Genomic DNA, 16,076 nt, shown 5'->3' with positions numbered 1-16,076 from the left:
AATATATATCAAGTTTAAAATGTTTTTATTTTGCAGCTATATGAATATTTTATAAATTATTTTTAATAATATTTTTAACAGGTATATTTAACAAATATGTAATTTTCAAGGTGGGTTGTATTTTCGATTTTTTCGTTTTTAAAACTCAGTTTTCAATGCTATCAATTTATAAATATATTATTCTTTCTCGTTACATTCTCAATTTTATTATTTATTCCGGCAATGGTTGGCTAACTTCTTTATATAGTTACTTTTTAAGTTTTTTTTTTCAAATGTTTTTTATAATTTTTTTATTGTGCTGATTGCAATAATCATTCTCTAATAAAAATAAAGTATTTAACCTACGTAATTACCTATATCATAAGATATAATGTATGATAAAACTATATAATGTAAGAATATAATATAGAACTTTGTATTGTTAATTTTTATTCATTTTTATAACTTGTAACAATGTCTTTCTCATGCTGAAAATTCAGTATTATGTGTATAAGTTTATCTAATTTTAAACAATTTCAATCAATATTGTTATATACATTACGTTCTGTTCTTTCAATGAATTTTCAGTGACACGAATGAAAATTTTTATGATATTAGAAGCTGTTAAAGAAAGCTTAAAAAGAAAGAAAATAATTGCTTAAAAAATATTGTTCGTAACATACTAAATGCAAATATTATATTTTAAAATTAAAAAATAAAGTAAGTGCTCATAGACGATTTATAATTTTTTTAGATGTAAATAATACAGAATATGAACTCAATAAAATACAGCAAATAGAGAACATTTTGAAAGATTCCATGGAACCCTTAATGCCTTACAAAATAACTACATTTGTATATTAAATAACCACGTATAAAACTATTACTTTCTATGAGAACAATTTAACTTACGTAAATTTTATTTATTTCTATATTCTCTAATCATTTAACACATTTAAATTATCTGTTGTGCTGAATTGGGGAATTACCTTAGGTTTTTGTTAATAAGTAATGCTATGCTTGATAGTATAAATCAATTCATGTTGTACGAACTTTCTCAGATATAATATATATATTTAAAGGTATATTAAGATTAGAAGTTATTCAGGTTTTAAGCGATGCCATTGTACTACAGTTTGTCTGGGCTTCGAGATCATATCCTGCCAATGTTTGGTTTCTGAAGCCCCAGAGCCGTTTTTACCTATATTTGAATTAAACAGTAAGTTAATAAATTTTTATATTTTAATGGGTTACGTACAGTTTAAATATATATATATATATATATATATATATATATATATATATATATATTCAATTATATAATATTTAATAAATCTACTTGTATTTAAATATAAAATCATTCTGTCAAACCAATTGTTGTCGAGAGCTCTTAAAACTTTAATAGTAAGTTTTTCCAAAGCAGTGCTTTGAAATTTTAATATATTACGGCTCTTTTAAGAAACCCCTATTAACGAATAAGTGTAAGTTCTTCCTTCGATTAGGTTATATTTAGATTACATACATACATTACTTTAGCGAAATCTGGTTCCTTTTTATATATGATAATCCACTTCAGAGAAATAGTGGCTACAGTTATTGCGAGGTGGTCCAACTACGATCGGCTGTAGCAACTTCAAGAAGTTTAAATTCTGTTCTAAGTTGCAATAATGGGCACCGACCCATGGCTATTAAAAAAAGTTTTTTAAAAACCCCAAATTTTTTAAAATTTAAATCTGGTAGTTACTCCTTTATAGAAAGGAAGCTTCAGCACGCCGAACTATGTATACCCTTGAAGATTGAAATACGATCCCTAGCAATTAATACAATATAAATTATATATAATTATGTATGTTAAAAAACATTGACGAAATGCCTGCTTTTATTTCATTTATCTTTACATATTATATTTATACCCTTGCAGGGTATTCAAATTTTAGCCAATACTTTTTATCGCTGTGATGGAGACATTTTCTACCATATAAAGTATATATATTCTTGATCAGCGTCAACACCCGAGTCGATCTAGCCATGTCCGTCTGTCCGTTTCTACGTAAACTAGTCTCTCAGTTTTAAAGCTACATTTTATGAAATGCGGAATACTGTATCATATAGCTGTCGTACAAACGATCGTTAGAATATAAAACTGCAAGGTAAGTCTACTAGAGTAAGACGGTCAGAATTCAAGGTTAAGCCCCGGATCAATGCGATTACTATGGACTCCGAATCTAGGACTCCTGACAAGAACCATACTCCTATAAAGGGCGAAACAACGAAGTAAAAACTGTCTTAGTTACATAAGGAGAATCGAGTTTTTTCGACTACATTTCGACCCAGTGCGCCTAGGATCTAGGCGGACACCTAGATCATCAACAAGATTTTTTGTTTTCAAAGAGAAGTCGTTAAGCATATAAGTGGCAAAGTGGCAAGAGTAACTCGTAAAAATGCCATCAGTTTGAGTTAGAGCTGTTGAGATGTAATAAGGTAGCATTGCACCGCACTTGAAAGTTGTTAAGATCCTATTGTATGTCTGAGTGGCAGGAACTATGTCTATACTGCACGCAGAGTTTAACGTCATCAGCATACATGAGTATTCTGGATTTTGTTAGAACCAACGTCAGGTCATTGATAAGCAATTTGAATAGCAGTATACCAAGGTGGCTACCTTGTGGGACGCCAGAAGTGACACTTAGGGTGTTAGATAGAACGCTTTTAAATAAAACCTTTAAAAAAACCTTATGGAATCAAGTTTCCTTAAATGTGGAGAATCATTTACCGAGTCAAAAGCTTTGCTAAAGTTACGTTGAAAGCCCCTAAGGTAAGTTCCAAAAAATTAGTAGTGGTTGATTTTCGCCTCATAAAACTATGATGCGATGGAGAAATGACGGAACTGCATAGATCTTAGAAGTGCCGAAATGTGTTTTCAATAGAACAAGAAATGTAAATAAAACTTTAGCCGAATCACCTTTTCCGCAGTTCTCAATTGCGCAGACAATAATTAAGGACATTTTCACAAAACCTTGAACCACTCTGCACTATATCAAATCCGAAAAAATGAGAGAGCTGGAGAGTAAGAAAGAGAGAGCAAGAGAAACAATAGAACGAAAGCTTTGAACCACTTAGCTGCAGCCAAAAGCAAGAGAAACTCAAGCGGGGAAAAAAACGGGATGGGAAGAAAAGGAAATTATAATACCCTGCAAGGGTATAAAAATGGTCTTTCATTAAGTCGACTTTTTCTTTTAAAAGATCGAAAAAAATGTATATGTTGTGAATAAATTGTTTCCGAACTCTAATATCGACACAGTATTTATCTCTTATCAATCTATTGTGATAATTCAAAAATGTATTTCAAGTTAATATGTCCTTGCAGGGTATTATAATTTCAGTTAGATGTTTGCAACGCAGTGAAGGAGTCATCTTCGACCATATAAAGTATATATATATAAAGTATATATATTCTTGATCAGGATCAACAGCCGAGTCGATCTAGCCATGTCCGTCTGTCGGTCTGTCCTTCTGTCCGTCTGACCGTCTGTCCGTTTCTACGCAAACTAGTCTCTCTTCCTAAATGAAGCCGTCGAAGCAACCTACCATACAGAGTCAGCTTAAACTCGATAACCGACAGTAGACTAGGGCAGTGTAGAGGCCCTTACAACACTAATGCAACCTCACTTCCCAGGGTGCACGGAGGTCACCGATGCCAACGAGCATCAGGACCTAGTAACTGGAGAGGAACATCTTCAAAAGATTTCTTATCCTCTGGAAGAATACACTGGGCTATAGGCTCCTTTGCGGGGATAAAAGCAGCAGAACTAAATTGAATATTCTCGGCCATACTACAGATGAAAAAAAGTGAATAAAGTGATCACACAAAGGCTACACGCAATATACTCATCTTGCATAACCATGAACTATATTCCTATCCATCGGAGGACCTGTCGGATTTTCTTCCTGCCCAAAGCAGGAAAACGCAGCCAAGAGAGCCCCAAGGATTTCAGGCCGATAAGCCTCACATCAAAAACTGCTGGACCTATGAACGATGTGGGAAGATTACTGTCAACCAACCAGCACGTCTACACAAAAGGAAAATCGGTGGAGACGGCACTGCACTCGTTAGTAGCCACGTTGACAAAGCGCTGAACAATAAGGAATATTCGTTCAGAGTTTTTGTAGACATATCCGAGGCATTCAACAACGTAAGCACGCAATAATGTACCGCCTAGAACCGACCAACATGCACCCCACTATCAACTTCTGGATAAGTTGTAGGCGGGTACCGCTTTCATTCCTATGGAATCTAGTGGTCGACGACCTAATTAGGAGGTTCGAGGAAGGTTCCGAAGATAACAGCTTATGCTGACGACATAAGCATGATTATCACGGGAGTCTGTCCAACAACCCTTAGCTCGATTATAGAAGCAACACTCAGTGTTCGACAATGTAGGACTCAATATCAACGCGGACAATACGGACCTATTTCTCTTCACCAAGAGAAACGAGGTAGCTCTATGGATCAAGACAACCAGTCCGACCCCGAAGACACAAGTCAAATACCTCGGCACTTTACTAGACAGCAAGCTGAAATGGAAACCCAATGTGCTAGAGAGGGTGAAAAAGGTGGAGAGAACCCAGCGGCAGGCACGGCTCTGCATATCTGGGGCGCTGAGGTCATCCCCACAAAAGCCGAGTCGTCCGATTTTTATAAAATTAAATCTGAAAGTCTGAAATATTAAAAAGGATACATTTTTATGTAGAAGAAAATATTTTGAAACAAGAAAGGAAGCTAACTTCAGCACGCCGAATTTTATATACTATAACTTTGATCACTAGGAATTAATACAATATAAATGATATATATTTATGTTAAAATACAAAAAAGCAATGCCTGATTGCATTTCATACACCTATTTATATAAGTGATACAGACAGAGATATAATATATATACATATCTAATAGAGGAAAAAACAAAACTAAAACATAAAGTAAAAATCAACACTCTAGAATAATATAAAATAGCTGTATCTCAAAATTGATGAAAATCTTATGTAAATTGAAAAGGTTGTAATTTATAATTGTATTAATTTCTCGATCGTTTCATAAAATTTTACACAAGCTTGTAAAATAAAATAAAATGGATGTTGAGAATTGAAAAAGTTATAATTTTAAATTGTAAAAATGTTCCGATCGTTCCTATGGCAGCTGTATGATATAGTCGTCTGATCCGGCCCGTTCCGACACATCTGTGAGGGAGAGTATATAGAAGACTAACTACAAAGATTCATTCAGATAGCTTCAAAACTCAGAGACTAATTTGCGCAGAAACGGACAGACGGACATGGCTAGATCGACTGATGATGCTGATCAACAATATATATACTTTATAAGGTCGGAGGTGATACTGCGTTGCAAACTTCTGACTGAAATTATAATACCCTGCGAGGGTATAAAATGCGAAGTTAAAATATTTTTCTTTTAATAATTTCTCGATTGCTCCAATGGCAGCTACATGCATGATATACGTACAAAAAAATCCGATTACATAAAATAAAACCCGAAATTTGCATTATCTCAAATTAAATAAAAAATATGTTAAAACTAAAAAAGTTATAATATTTTTCTAAAAATGTCTATATTATACAGTCGTCCGATCCAAGAATGTTTATAGGTGTCTTCCTCTAACAAAAACTCGAATCCAAACTTTTGAATAAAATAACAAAAAAGGAAGCTAATTTCGGCACTCCGAAGTTTATATACCCTTGCAGACAGAACTTCTATGACTATGAATCCATACAATATAAATTATATATATTTATGTTAAAAAACAATGAAGTAATACCTGCTTTCATTTCATTCACCTATACATATTATATTTGCAGTTTTACATTCACAGTTTTGCATTTTTCCTCTACATCAAACGATCGTTTGTATGGCACCTATATGATAGAGTCGTCCGATTTTCATTTTATTTTGATTTTGACACAAAATTTAAGACTAATATAAAATGGCTATACCTCAAATTTGATCAAATTCTGTTGAAAACTGAAAAAGTTATTATTTTTAATTGTATTAATTTCTCGATCGTTCCTATGGGAGCTATATGATATAGTAGTCCGATTTTCATAAAATTGTACACAAAATTGTAGAGCATATTAAAATGACTAATTTCATCAAATTCCGGTGAAAAATGAAAATGTTAAAATTTTTTTATACAAATGTTCCGATCATTCCTATGGCAGCTATATGATATAGTCGTCCGATCTGGCCCGTTCCGACATATACTATACGAGTGAGAGTATATATGTGGCTAACTACAAAGTTTCATGCATTTTGCTTTAAAACTGAGAGACTAGTTTGCGTAGAAACGGATAGACAGACAGAAGGACAGACGGACATGGCTAGATCGACTCGGCTGTTGATCCTGATCAAGAATATATATACTTTTTATGGTCGGAGGTGCCTCCTTCACTGCGTTGCAAACTTCTGACTGAAATTATAATACCCTGCAAGGGTATAATAATACCCGGCAAAGCTATAAAAATGAAAGGATTAACTCCTACAAGTACGCACAAAAAACTTGTCCTTTTTTCCGTTGTGTTCTTTTTTTTTTTTGCTAATACAATCTGCCTCAACTAGAGGTTTCACTGGTGTACAACAGTTATACATATATACCCTGCAGTACCACATGTCATCAATAGGACACTGTCATCAACGTGCCGACGCGACTTCTACTGAGTTGACGCTCCGCCCACGAAGGAAGTCTTGTCGGCATTATTAGTTGAATTAGTTGAAGATTCATTGATTAATTGTTGATGACAGCCTAGGACATGCCCATGTTAAATTCATTAGTAATTTGTATGGACATTAATTGATGAATCACCAACAACACCGCCTTGACTGTTGATGAATCGTTGATAAATTACTGATGAATGGTACTGCAGAGTAGATGTTTTCCCACCTCTATTAAATTTTTTTATGATAAATAATACATGTATAAATATATATATATATGTGCAATTTCATACCAGCTAATAATATTCGACCTATTAACTCGTTCCTTCCAATGTTATCGAAATCCATTACCATAACATCTAATGAACATTCTCTTATTTTTTCCCACGGAACGTTAAAACTAAATGACTCATTAAATACTGGATTTAATGTACATGTAAATATTGGCGTTTTTCTTTTCTCCATTCGCTTATCGCCAAATTGTAGCCAAACTTTTACATACGGATCTGCAAGAAAATAAATAATTTAGATAAATACATATATTTCAATATTAACTGTGCTGTAATTACGGCTGTGGACGAAATGAAATTGACAACCGGACTTTTGAAGAGTACGATGCGCCACATTAGAGAACAAATTATTTTAAGAGGTACCAAATTATTTGAACAGGTGTCTGGGCAAAAACCATTGTTTGGATTATTTAAATAATATTGTATAATGTCCCGAGCTGTTTTTGAGGGTGCTGTTGAACGCAACCAATATCTCGACGAGCAATCTGATTTTGCAGGGTAACACTTCAAGACGCACTACCGATTGTTTTACAAAATGAAACCGTATAAACATTACAATACCTCAAATCAATCTAAAACCCGATTTTTTTGCACTTTTAGGTATGTTATTTGAGTTCAGGGCTTTGAAATCCTTAGCAAAAATATATTCCGGTTCCTGGTTCTGATTGTTAAAAATTTGTTGACCTGCGTTATATGTATAACCGAATTTTGCTAGTGACTTTTTTGAGTCGTACCATATCCAACTAAATAGATCGTCGAAATGTTAACTAATTCAATCATTCGGTCGTAATGTAAGATATAATAATACGAGTTGTCAAAATTGTATTTCTTACCCGATTTTCCATTTATATCCTTAGCTTTTAAGTTTCTCGCTTTGATCAACGTTAAGGTCAAAATGGAGTTGGAAGGATGGTAACATAATGAAGATAAAAGTTCTCCACATTTGTCCTTTGCCGGTGGCTTTAATGCCTTCCAAAATGATTGTTTGCCAGCAAAATCAACCTGAAATACGAATTTGTAATAATATGATATAATATTTTAAGAACAATAAAATTACCTGGCATAGGGGAAGAAATACTTCGCCAATCGAATCATCTCTAGAGAAGCGATCGTAATCGAAAACATGTAAATGTAAAACCTAAACCGATATAACGATAAATTATAAGTAAAATATAGTATATAAAGGATTATAGGTACAGTTACCCAACATTTATACTTCATCACTTACCCTAGATTGTAACTTTTGTATTGGAAATCCCTCAAAGTAAAAGGTTTCATTCCATCTAGGGTTTAACGTCCTGCGTTTGATTTTTGTTTCTAATCGATGTTTTTTATCGGGTAACAAAGTAACGCGCACATACGGATCCGATGTGCCGCTCAAATCTTTAGCTGGCAGTTCCTTACCTTGCAGAACTTTCAATATTAATGTTGTATTTTGAAAATCATATTCCAATGAGAAATGTATTTGTCCAACGTTTTCGCTCGGATCGTTGCTATCCAAGTACATGTCGGTCATTGAGATACTTTTGTTCTAAAAGATATACCAATTTATTGAAAATATTAATATTATAATTATGGTCTATGAGCTAATTTTCAAATACATACATACATACATATCGCGTAGGTGTATACTTACAGTTCCATCTTTTGTTCCCTCTCCCGCGTTTCCACTCATTGAACTATTTTGTGATTTTGTCTGTGAGGTCGCAGATCCACTTGTTAAAATAAACATTTGTTTTGTTCGTTTATTTTATCAACTTTTTGAAAATAATGTTCAAAATACGAACCCAATTAATGGAGTTCTTAAATTCAAGAATCCATTTAATTTCCTGTTTATGTTATTTTGCAAAGGAGTTGTAAGAGCTTGAGTCACCGGCGGCACTTGCGGCTTATTTGGAGGATTGCCAGAGTCTACAATGTCCTGTGCAGCCCTATAAAAAAATTACGATAAAATTTGTGATATAATAGGCGCGTTGGAGCAATAAAAAAGAACGAGAATAAAATGGTTGAAAGCAACTGTTTTTAAAGCGTTTTAACTTTTTTTTTACAATAACGTGAACAATGAGTATATTATTAAATGGCAGAGCTATAATTTGGCCAGCTATCTACCAGAGGTCATCTGCATTTATATAACTCGAAAAGTGAGAGACTAGTTTAAATAGTAACGGACAGACGAACATGGCTACATTGACTCCAGTGTTGGTGCTGATCAAGAATATATGCATTAGAATGTATACCTTAAGGTAGAAAATTATAACACCGTGCAAGTGTAAAAACATGACATATGAGGGCTATATAACTCCGAAAGAATATGTAATATTTATGTTAGTATATTAACACTTACCTAAGGCTATAACTACTCGACTCCTCATCTTCATTGGGCTCTATAAATTGTAATTGCGACCTTTTGTGGCGCCACCACAAATATCCGCCAGCTAGGAAAAGTGCGATTGCAATAATTAGACCCAATATAGCCAGGCAAGCGATTAGTAATATGTTCGCCATATCTGAAAATAAAGTAATATTTTGCGTTTTCTTTAAATACTAAGTCAAAATAAAAGTAAGAAAGCGAACATGGTTATGCAAGCACATCTAGCTGTTTTTGCTTATGTGATTTTTACTCTGTATAGTTATTATAGTATTATTAAATCTAAAAAAAATTAGGATTATGACAATGCTTTTTACTAAAGCTTATTCTGTAAAAAAAATTTCAATATATGTACGGTGTGTACATACATATATAGAGAAGAATTACTATACAATGCTAATCACATACATTTTATTTATTATATGTCCTTTTTTTGCGACATTTAATGTTTGTATAATTTATATAAAAAATGCACACATAGACATTATTGTAATCTGCTACCGAAAATACTCAAACGAATAGATTATTGAGAAATGTAACCATCCCGAGTTCTTAAAACATAATATATACGATATTTTCGATTAACGGTACTGAAACTTCATACTGTAGTAAAAAGGTAGTTCGTTTTCCTTTTCAATGAACTACAAATTCAAAAATATATGGACAAATTGTTGTAATTCAAAACAATACGCCGTTCGTGTATAAGTTAATATCGAGCTACTTATGCCGAGAAAATAACACATCGGATACATTTTATTTATAAGAGAGCTGTGTTGTCAAAGCTTGACATTCTCTATGCGCATGCCAATTAATAAAATCTATAACCAGACAGAGCGTTTGCCAAAGCTTTGAAACTTGGTTATTATCTTTTTTTGTGATCTGTTCATACATAACTTTTGTAACAATTTAAAGATATAGCGTTATTTCAGTGTTTATTCAGCGTATATAAGCATCACGCATCTAATACTAAACCGTACGTAAAACAACGAAAGTTGTTTTAGAAGTACGGAACGGAAAGAGAAACACACCGTTTTTAAGCAGTAAGAGAGAACGAGAGGCATATAGTTAAAAACGGCTGTTCGTAAGCACCGTTTAAAGCCCTGTACGGAGACGTAAAATCAAAGTACTAAGAAGTTGCATGGCGTTAGGAGATTCAAGCCGGCATACTTTTAGTATTTTCAAAGCGGGTGCAAGAAAGACTAGAAAATTAAATAAACAGGATGTTCCATTTTACATGTTTCAAATTATGATTCCCGCCTTGAACAATAATGTGCGGGAAACAGAAATTCAGAAGTGCTGATACAGTTCATATAATTAATTTGGTAGAGGCAAATACAATATTTTGGGATTTTGGCAATCATATTATTTTGTACGGAAAGTACGGTATAGATAGGGTAAAACTGTTTGCGAGCGCGAAAAGTTTATTCTTTTGAGGTGTGACCGCCCTTTTCACTACTTCTTCGTCATTTTTAGAAGGCAAATGTTCCGGTCATATTTTGTTTTTTTATTGTTGCTTGATTTTTGATTATTAATTGACATGCGTTCTAGCTGTAGTGCCTCTCTTAAGGCGCTCCCAGACTCCTTAATATTATAGCCTTTAAAATACCTGTAAAAGGAACTCAGTTGATTCGATACGTGTGGATCGGCGTCCGGTTAACGATAGAACATGGAGGCACTAGTGCCACCTTGGCCCACCCATCGAGATCTCTCAGATCGGCAAGTCGAGCTGTGGATCTGTCCCAATTTTTCCTTACTGACCTATATCTTTCTATATATATATATTTCTTTTCAAGGTTTCCCTCCTCCCTACAAAATAATATATGTATGTATATGCAATAAACCTGTAAATATTGTATTTCCCTTTACTAATTAATTTATATTAATATATTATATTAATTTAATTATATCAGCTCTTCTGAACTTTTGAATTAATCTTTTCCGTACTTTTGTTCATGGCGGGATCTCTAATTTAAAATATGAGAAGAAACTACCAGTGAGAGCGAGAGGCAAGTGGTCGCAAACAGTCTATTTTATTAAAATTCGTATCCTTTTTGCAAGCCGCTCGCAAAAACTAACCAACTTTCTAGTATTTTTAGTTTCGTGTTTCTGTACAGGCCTTGAAAACAGCGCTGACGAACTGCCGTTTTCAACTATTTGCCTCCCGCTCTCTCTCACTGCATGAAAACGTTGTTTTAACCTCTTCATACCGCGCTGAAAAAAAAAGAATTTTAAAATAAAATAATATATATAACATTTTTTTTTTTAATTTCCGATCGTTCCGTATATTCTCCATCTTTCCAAGTGAACGGACGTGTTTTTTTCTTGCGCTCTCGTTTTGTGTTAAAGTTTCAATCTAACCACCGGGGTTAACTTAAATTTTCTAATTTGTGTTTATAACTTCCCGTTCACTTCGCGTGTGCATGCAGCTATTCTAATTTTGTGTATATAATTGGTTTTATTCTCCAATTTAGTTGTGCTGCTAGTGCTAGCTTTTGCATTTTTTGAATTCCTTTTTGTGCCTTCTTCGTTTAGCTTTTGTTTGCGCCGTCGCAACAGCTAAACGTTTCATCTATTTATCTCCCACGCTCTCCAACTCTCTCGCTTAAGTTGTGCCGCTGCACTTCTTATCTTATCTAATCTATTACGCTCTCCCGCTCTCTCGCTCTCGCTTCTTTCTTCATAACTCTGTTGTTCTTTTTTTTCAATTGAAAGTACAGTGGTAAGTCGCTATAATGTCCTCAAACATTGTCTGTTCTGTTAAAACCTGCAAAAAGGCAATTGCTGCAGGTGACCTTACAATCGGCTGCTGGCTGTGCGACAACGTCATGCACGCCAAGTGTATTGGAGTTGCAGCTCGGACGGTGGACGATGTAAGGAAAAACATCGGCCTGCGTTACTGCTGTGAGGCCTGTCGCGATGTAGAAAGGGAAATGACGTCTTTCATGCGGCAAACCAAAAGCGGTTTTAAGGGCATTTTAACGAGTTTTCGTAAAACTCTTGATATGTTCTTGGCGCTGGACACCCAATTTAATAGCCTTACGCTATTAAATGAGTCTCCTAGGCGCAAAAAAACTGCTATTGGTGGGCAGCATGTAGACGGACCCCAACTACCCGCAACAGGCTCTCAGCAGCAGCCTCCCACGGCACAGCCCTCGACCTCAGCATTAATTCCAAGAGTGCTGAGATCGAGCGCTAGGAAAGATTCGGTATCCGAATGTGCAGCGGGAGTGTCCGTACCGCCGGTGATTTCTGTTGTATCCCCTGGGGGGTCGCAAATATTGACCCCTCAAAGTCCCGTGCACACACCATTATCTACCCAGGGTGTTAGGCCCGGAATACCGGCCGACAATGGCACGGCAGATAACCAATCTGCCTTGCCAAAAGCCCTTATAGCTGTTCCACCAACGAGACATATTTTTGTCTCGTGGCTCTTCCTTGACCAAACATCTGAGGATGTTCTCGCCTTTATACAAGGCAAAACCAGAGCCGAAAAAATTAAGATAAAGGTGGAAAAGTTCAAATTTTCTTACGCAAGGGACATTTCATCTTTCAAAATAAATGTCCCTAACGAGCTCTTTAACACTATTTGCTCTCCCAATTTCTGGCCAGAGTACATCGTTGTTAAGGAGTTCGAGGCGAAGAAAAAGCGGCTTGTAGGAATAACTCTTCCCAGACCTGATGATACCACTGCGCCTTCTACGTCTTCCAATCCCGACCTAAAAAACTAACCTACTCCTTAGGTATTTCCTATCAGAATGCAAGAGGCTTACGTAGTAAGCTTCCTAACTTGTATTCTGATAGCCTTTCGTTTGCATCTCAGGTTATTGTGCTCACAGAAACCTGGTTAAAGCCGGAGATTCTGAGCTCCGAAGTTTTTCCAGCTGTGTTCACGGTATATCGGCTAGATCGCCCTATCAGACGCGGGGGTGGAGTTCTTATAGCGGTGGACTCCTCACTCACGTCAGAATTATTAACCTTCGAGGAATGCAACGATGTTGAATTCCTCTGTGTGAAGCTATCTATCAAAGGTAGCTCAATTTTTATTACCTGTTCCTACATACCTCCACTGTCGGAACTTCCTATTTATTGGAATCACCTTTCCGCTATTCAGATGGTTTCCAGTAGACTTTTGGATAGAGACCAGTTGGTAGTTCTTGGAGATTTTAATATGCCTGGTGCTATTTGGTGCTCGAATAATTCCACCAATACTCTCAATACACCTACACAACATGACTTTATCGCTGGCTTGTTTGACATTTCGCTGTCTCAAGTCAACCATGTTCGAAATTCCTTACAGCGCTTGCTCGATCTTTGCTTCGTCTCTGATCCTGCGAGAGTCAGTTTAGCAAGGGTGGCGCCTCTGACGCAACCCGAAGATCCTTATCATCCAACTTTCGATGTGACTCTTGATATTGGGTGTGACGTACAGCATATTTCTGACCGTCCAGCCAATAAAGTCCTATGTTTTCGCAAAACGGACTTTGAACGGCTGAATAATTTTATAAACGAGTTCAATTGGTCCGATCTATACATGTGCACTGACATGGCAGTTGCCGTTGATATTTTTTACAGTGCCATGAATTCATTTTTTACTGAATGTGTTCCGTTATATTATCCGCCAAGCTCGAATAAACCGCCGTGGTTTACTAAAGAGTTGAGCCGACTTAAAAATAAAAAATCTAGACTGTACGCTAAATTTAAAATCACCGGTTCTCAATCTGCCCTTTCATTTTATTTATCAGCTCGGTCAAACTTTACCGTGCTGAACGCGCAGTGTTATAAAAACTATTTAACTCGTTGTAGGGCCCAGTTCTCACAGGACCCAAAACAGTTTTATAATTTCGTTAACACTAAACGTAAACCTAAAACAAATCCTTCCTCGCTTTCATTTGAAAATACTACCGCAAATAATGATCAGGCAATAGCCGATCTATTTTCGCAGTTTTTTCAAACAACCTATTCTAGCTCTTCGTATATATACCAGACTTATTCCTACGACATACCCAAATCGAACTTAATTTTCTGTCCTAGCCTAAACGAAAGCTCTCTCCTTTTAGATCTTCATCGTGTCAAGCCAGTTTATTCGCCAGGTCCCGACGGAATTCCTGGCTGTGTGCTCAGGTATTGTGCCGACGCCCTGTGCTATCCCCTTCTGAAATTGTTTACCTTGTCCTTAGCAACCTCCCACTTTCACATTATTTGGAAGGAATCGTTTATTATTCCTCTCCACAAAAAAGGTAGCAAATTGGATGCCAGCAATTATAGAGGAATCTCTAAGTTGTCGGCCATCCCTAAATTATTTGAAAACATTATCACCCCTCACTTACAGCACCTTTGTAGATCGGTTATTTCTCCATGTCAACATGGTTTTATGAAGCGAAGATCAACAACAACAAATCTTTTGGAGCTCTCTTCCTATATTATAAAGGGCTTCCATAATAATTGTCAGACAGATGTAATCTATACTGATTTCAGTAAAGCATTTGACTCTGTTAACCATTCTCTCCTCGTTAGAAAACTCGATTCAATGGGTTTTCCAAGTGATCTTCTTAATTGGATCTCTAGTTATTTGAATGGCAGGACGCAAAAGGTCCTCTTTAAGAATAATTTATCCAATATTCTAAGGGTTACATCTGGTGTCCCGCAAGGAAGCCATTTGGGACCCTTATTGTTTACATTGTTCATAAATGACCTGCCCAAAGTCTTGACTAACTCCAGAGTACTTATGTACGCGGATGACGTCAAGCTTTGCGTGCAATACAATGACGTTGCCTGCCAGTCGGATTTACAAACAGATCTTAATAATTTTCAAACTTGGTGCCGTGTAAACTTATTAAACTTAAATGGCTCGAAATGCAAGCTAATGACATTCTCTCGTGTCGCTCCTAAGCTTGCTACTTACACGCTGAACGGCTGCTCTTTGGAAAGAATTAATACAGTTGACGATTTGGGCGTCCGCTTGGACCCAAAACTTGACTTTATTGATCATATTTCGTCTATGGTGAATAGGGCCAGGGGTGTGCTTGGATTTATTAAACGGTGGTCGAAGGAATTCAATGACCCCTATGTTACTAAATCCTTATATACTTCCTTAGTTCGTCCTATCCTAGAATATGGATGCTGCGTTTGGAGCCCTCAGTACGGCGTCCATAGTAAACGCATTGAGTCGGTTCAAAAGAACTTTTTACTTTTCGCTCTACGCGGTTTAAATTGGGATGCAAACCAAAGATTACCTTCCTACTCTAGTAGACTCCTATTAATAAACTTGCCGTCCTTAGCCAATCGTAGAACGATGCTAGGGATAACCTTTATTTTTAACCTTATCCATGGTGATGTGGAAAGTGCTGACTTGTTGGGTCAGCTTAATTTCCATGTACCATGTAGAACCACTAGATCCTATATCCCATTAGTGTTGCGCCACTGTAGGACCTCCTTTGAACTGCATGAACCTTTTAGAGTGTTATGTGCAAATTATAATGATTTGTACACACTAATCTCTAACGTAGATTCCCTTCCCAAATTAAAATCTTTGATATTAACATACTTAGTAAGCATGCAAGCTAACAATCTGGCAGCACGCCGGTAGTCAATTTTCCTCGTATTCTGTCCTATATTTTCCATCGCGCCTACTAACACCTAACCCAAACAGGCACGTGCCTGGTGTCATACGGGCCACTTGTATGTACTGACCTTAGTGCATCAACGTCCAAGA

General features: G+C 35.9%; 1 protein-coding gene across 6 annotated transcripts; it reads right to left on the bottom strand.

Annotated features, from left to right (window-relative positions):
• Positions 1–8: 8 nt before the first annotated feature.
• Syt7 (Synaptotagmin 7) lies at positions 9–10,562 on the bottom strand. 6 transcript variants are annotated; one of them, XM_020954304.2, is made up of 9 exons: positions 10,393–10,562; positions 9,341–9,503; positions 8,784–8,927; positions 8,633–8,711; positions 8,225–8,527; positions 8,054–8,134; positions 7,830–7,998; positions 7,000–7,212; positions 9–1,180 (listed from the first exon to the last, which is right to left on the bottom strand). In XM_020954304.2, the coding sequence occupies exons 2-9, from the start codon at positions 9,499–9,501 to the stop codon at positions 1,080–1,082; spliced, it is 1,251 nt and encodes a 416-aa protein (XP_020809963.1). In that variant the 5' UTR covers positions 9,502–9,503; positions 10,393–10,562; the 3' UTR covers positions 9–1,079. The 6 variants fall into 6 exon arrangements, with proteins under 6 accessions (XP_020809963.1, XP_086682396.1, XP_020809964.1 ...); XM_086826270.1 differs by having other exon boundaries at positions 10,254–10,492; XM_020954305.2 differs by lacking the exon at positions 10,393–10,562 and adding an exon at positions 9,773–10,367.
• Positions 10,563–16,076: the final 5,514 nt, after the last annotated feature.

Source organism: Drosophila serrata, unplaced genomic scaffold (assembly GCF_035046125.1).
Source record: "Drosophila serrata isolate PLE 108 unplaced genomic scaffold, ASM3504612v1 contig_160, whole genome shotgun sequence".
In the NCBI taxonomy this organism is placed as follows: Eukaryota; Metazoa; Arthropoda; class Insecta; order Diptera; family Drosophilidae; genus Drosophila; species Drosophila serrata.
This window is presented reverse-complemented; position numbering and strand designations above follow the sequence as displayed.

Bases quoted from the DNA above. Each gene is read 5' to 3' on its own strand.
- Syt7 (XM_020954304.2), bottom strand. From the start codon at position 9,501: ATGGCGAACATATTACTAATCGCTTGCCTGGCTATATTGGGTCTAATT. The intron at 7,213-7,829 runs GTAAGAAATACA...ATTTTCTTGCAG, and splicing joins GGATATAAATGGAAAATCGG to ATCCGTATGTAAAAGTTTGG. The intron at 1,181-6,999 runs GTATGAAATTGC...ATTCAAATATAG, and splicing joins AGGTCGAATATTATTAGCTG to GTAAAAACGGCTCTGGGGCT.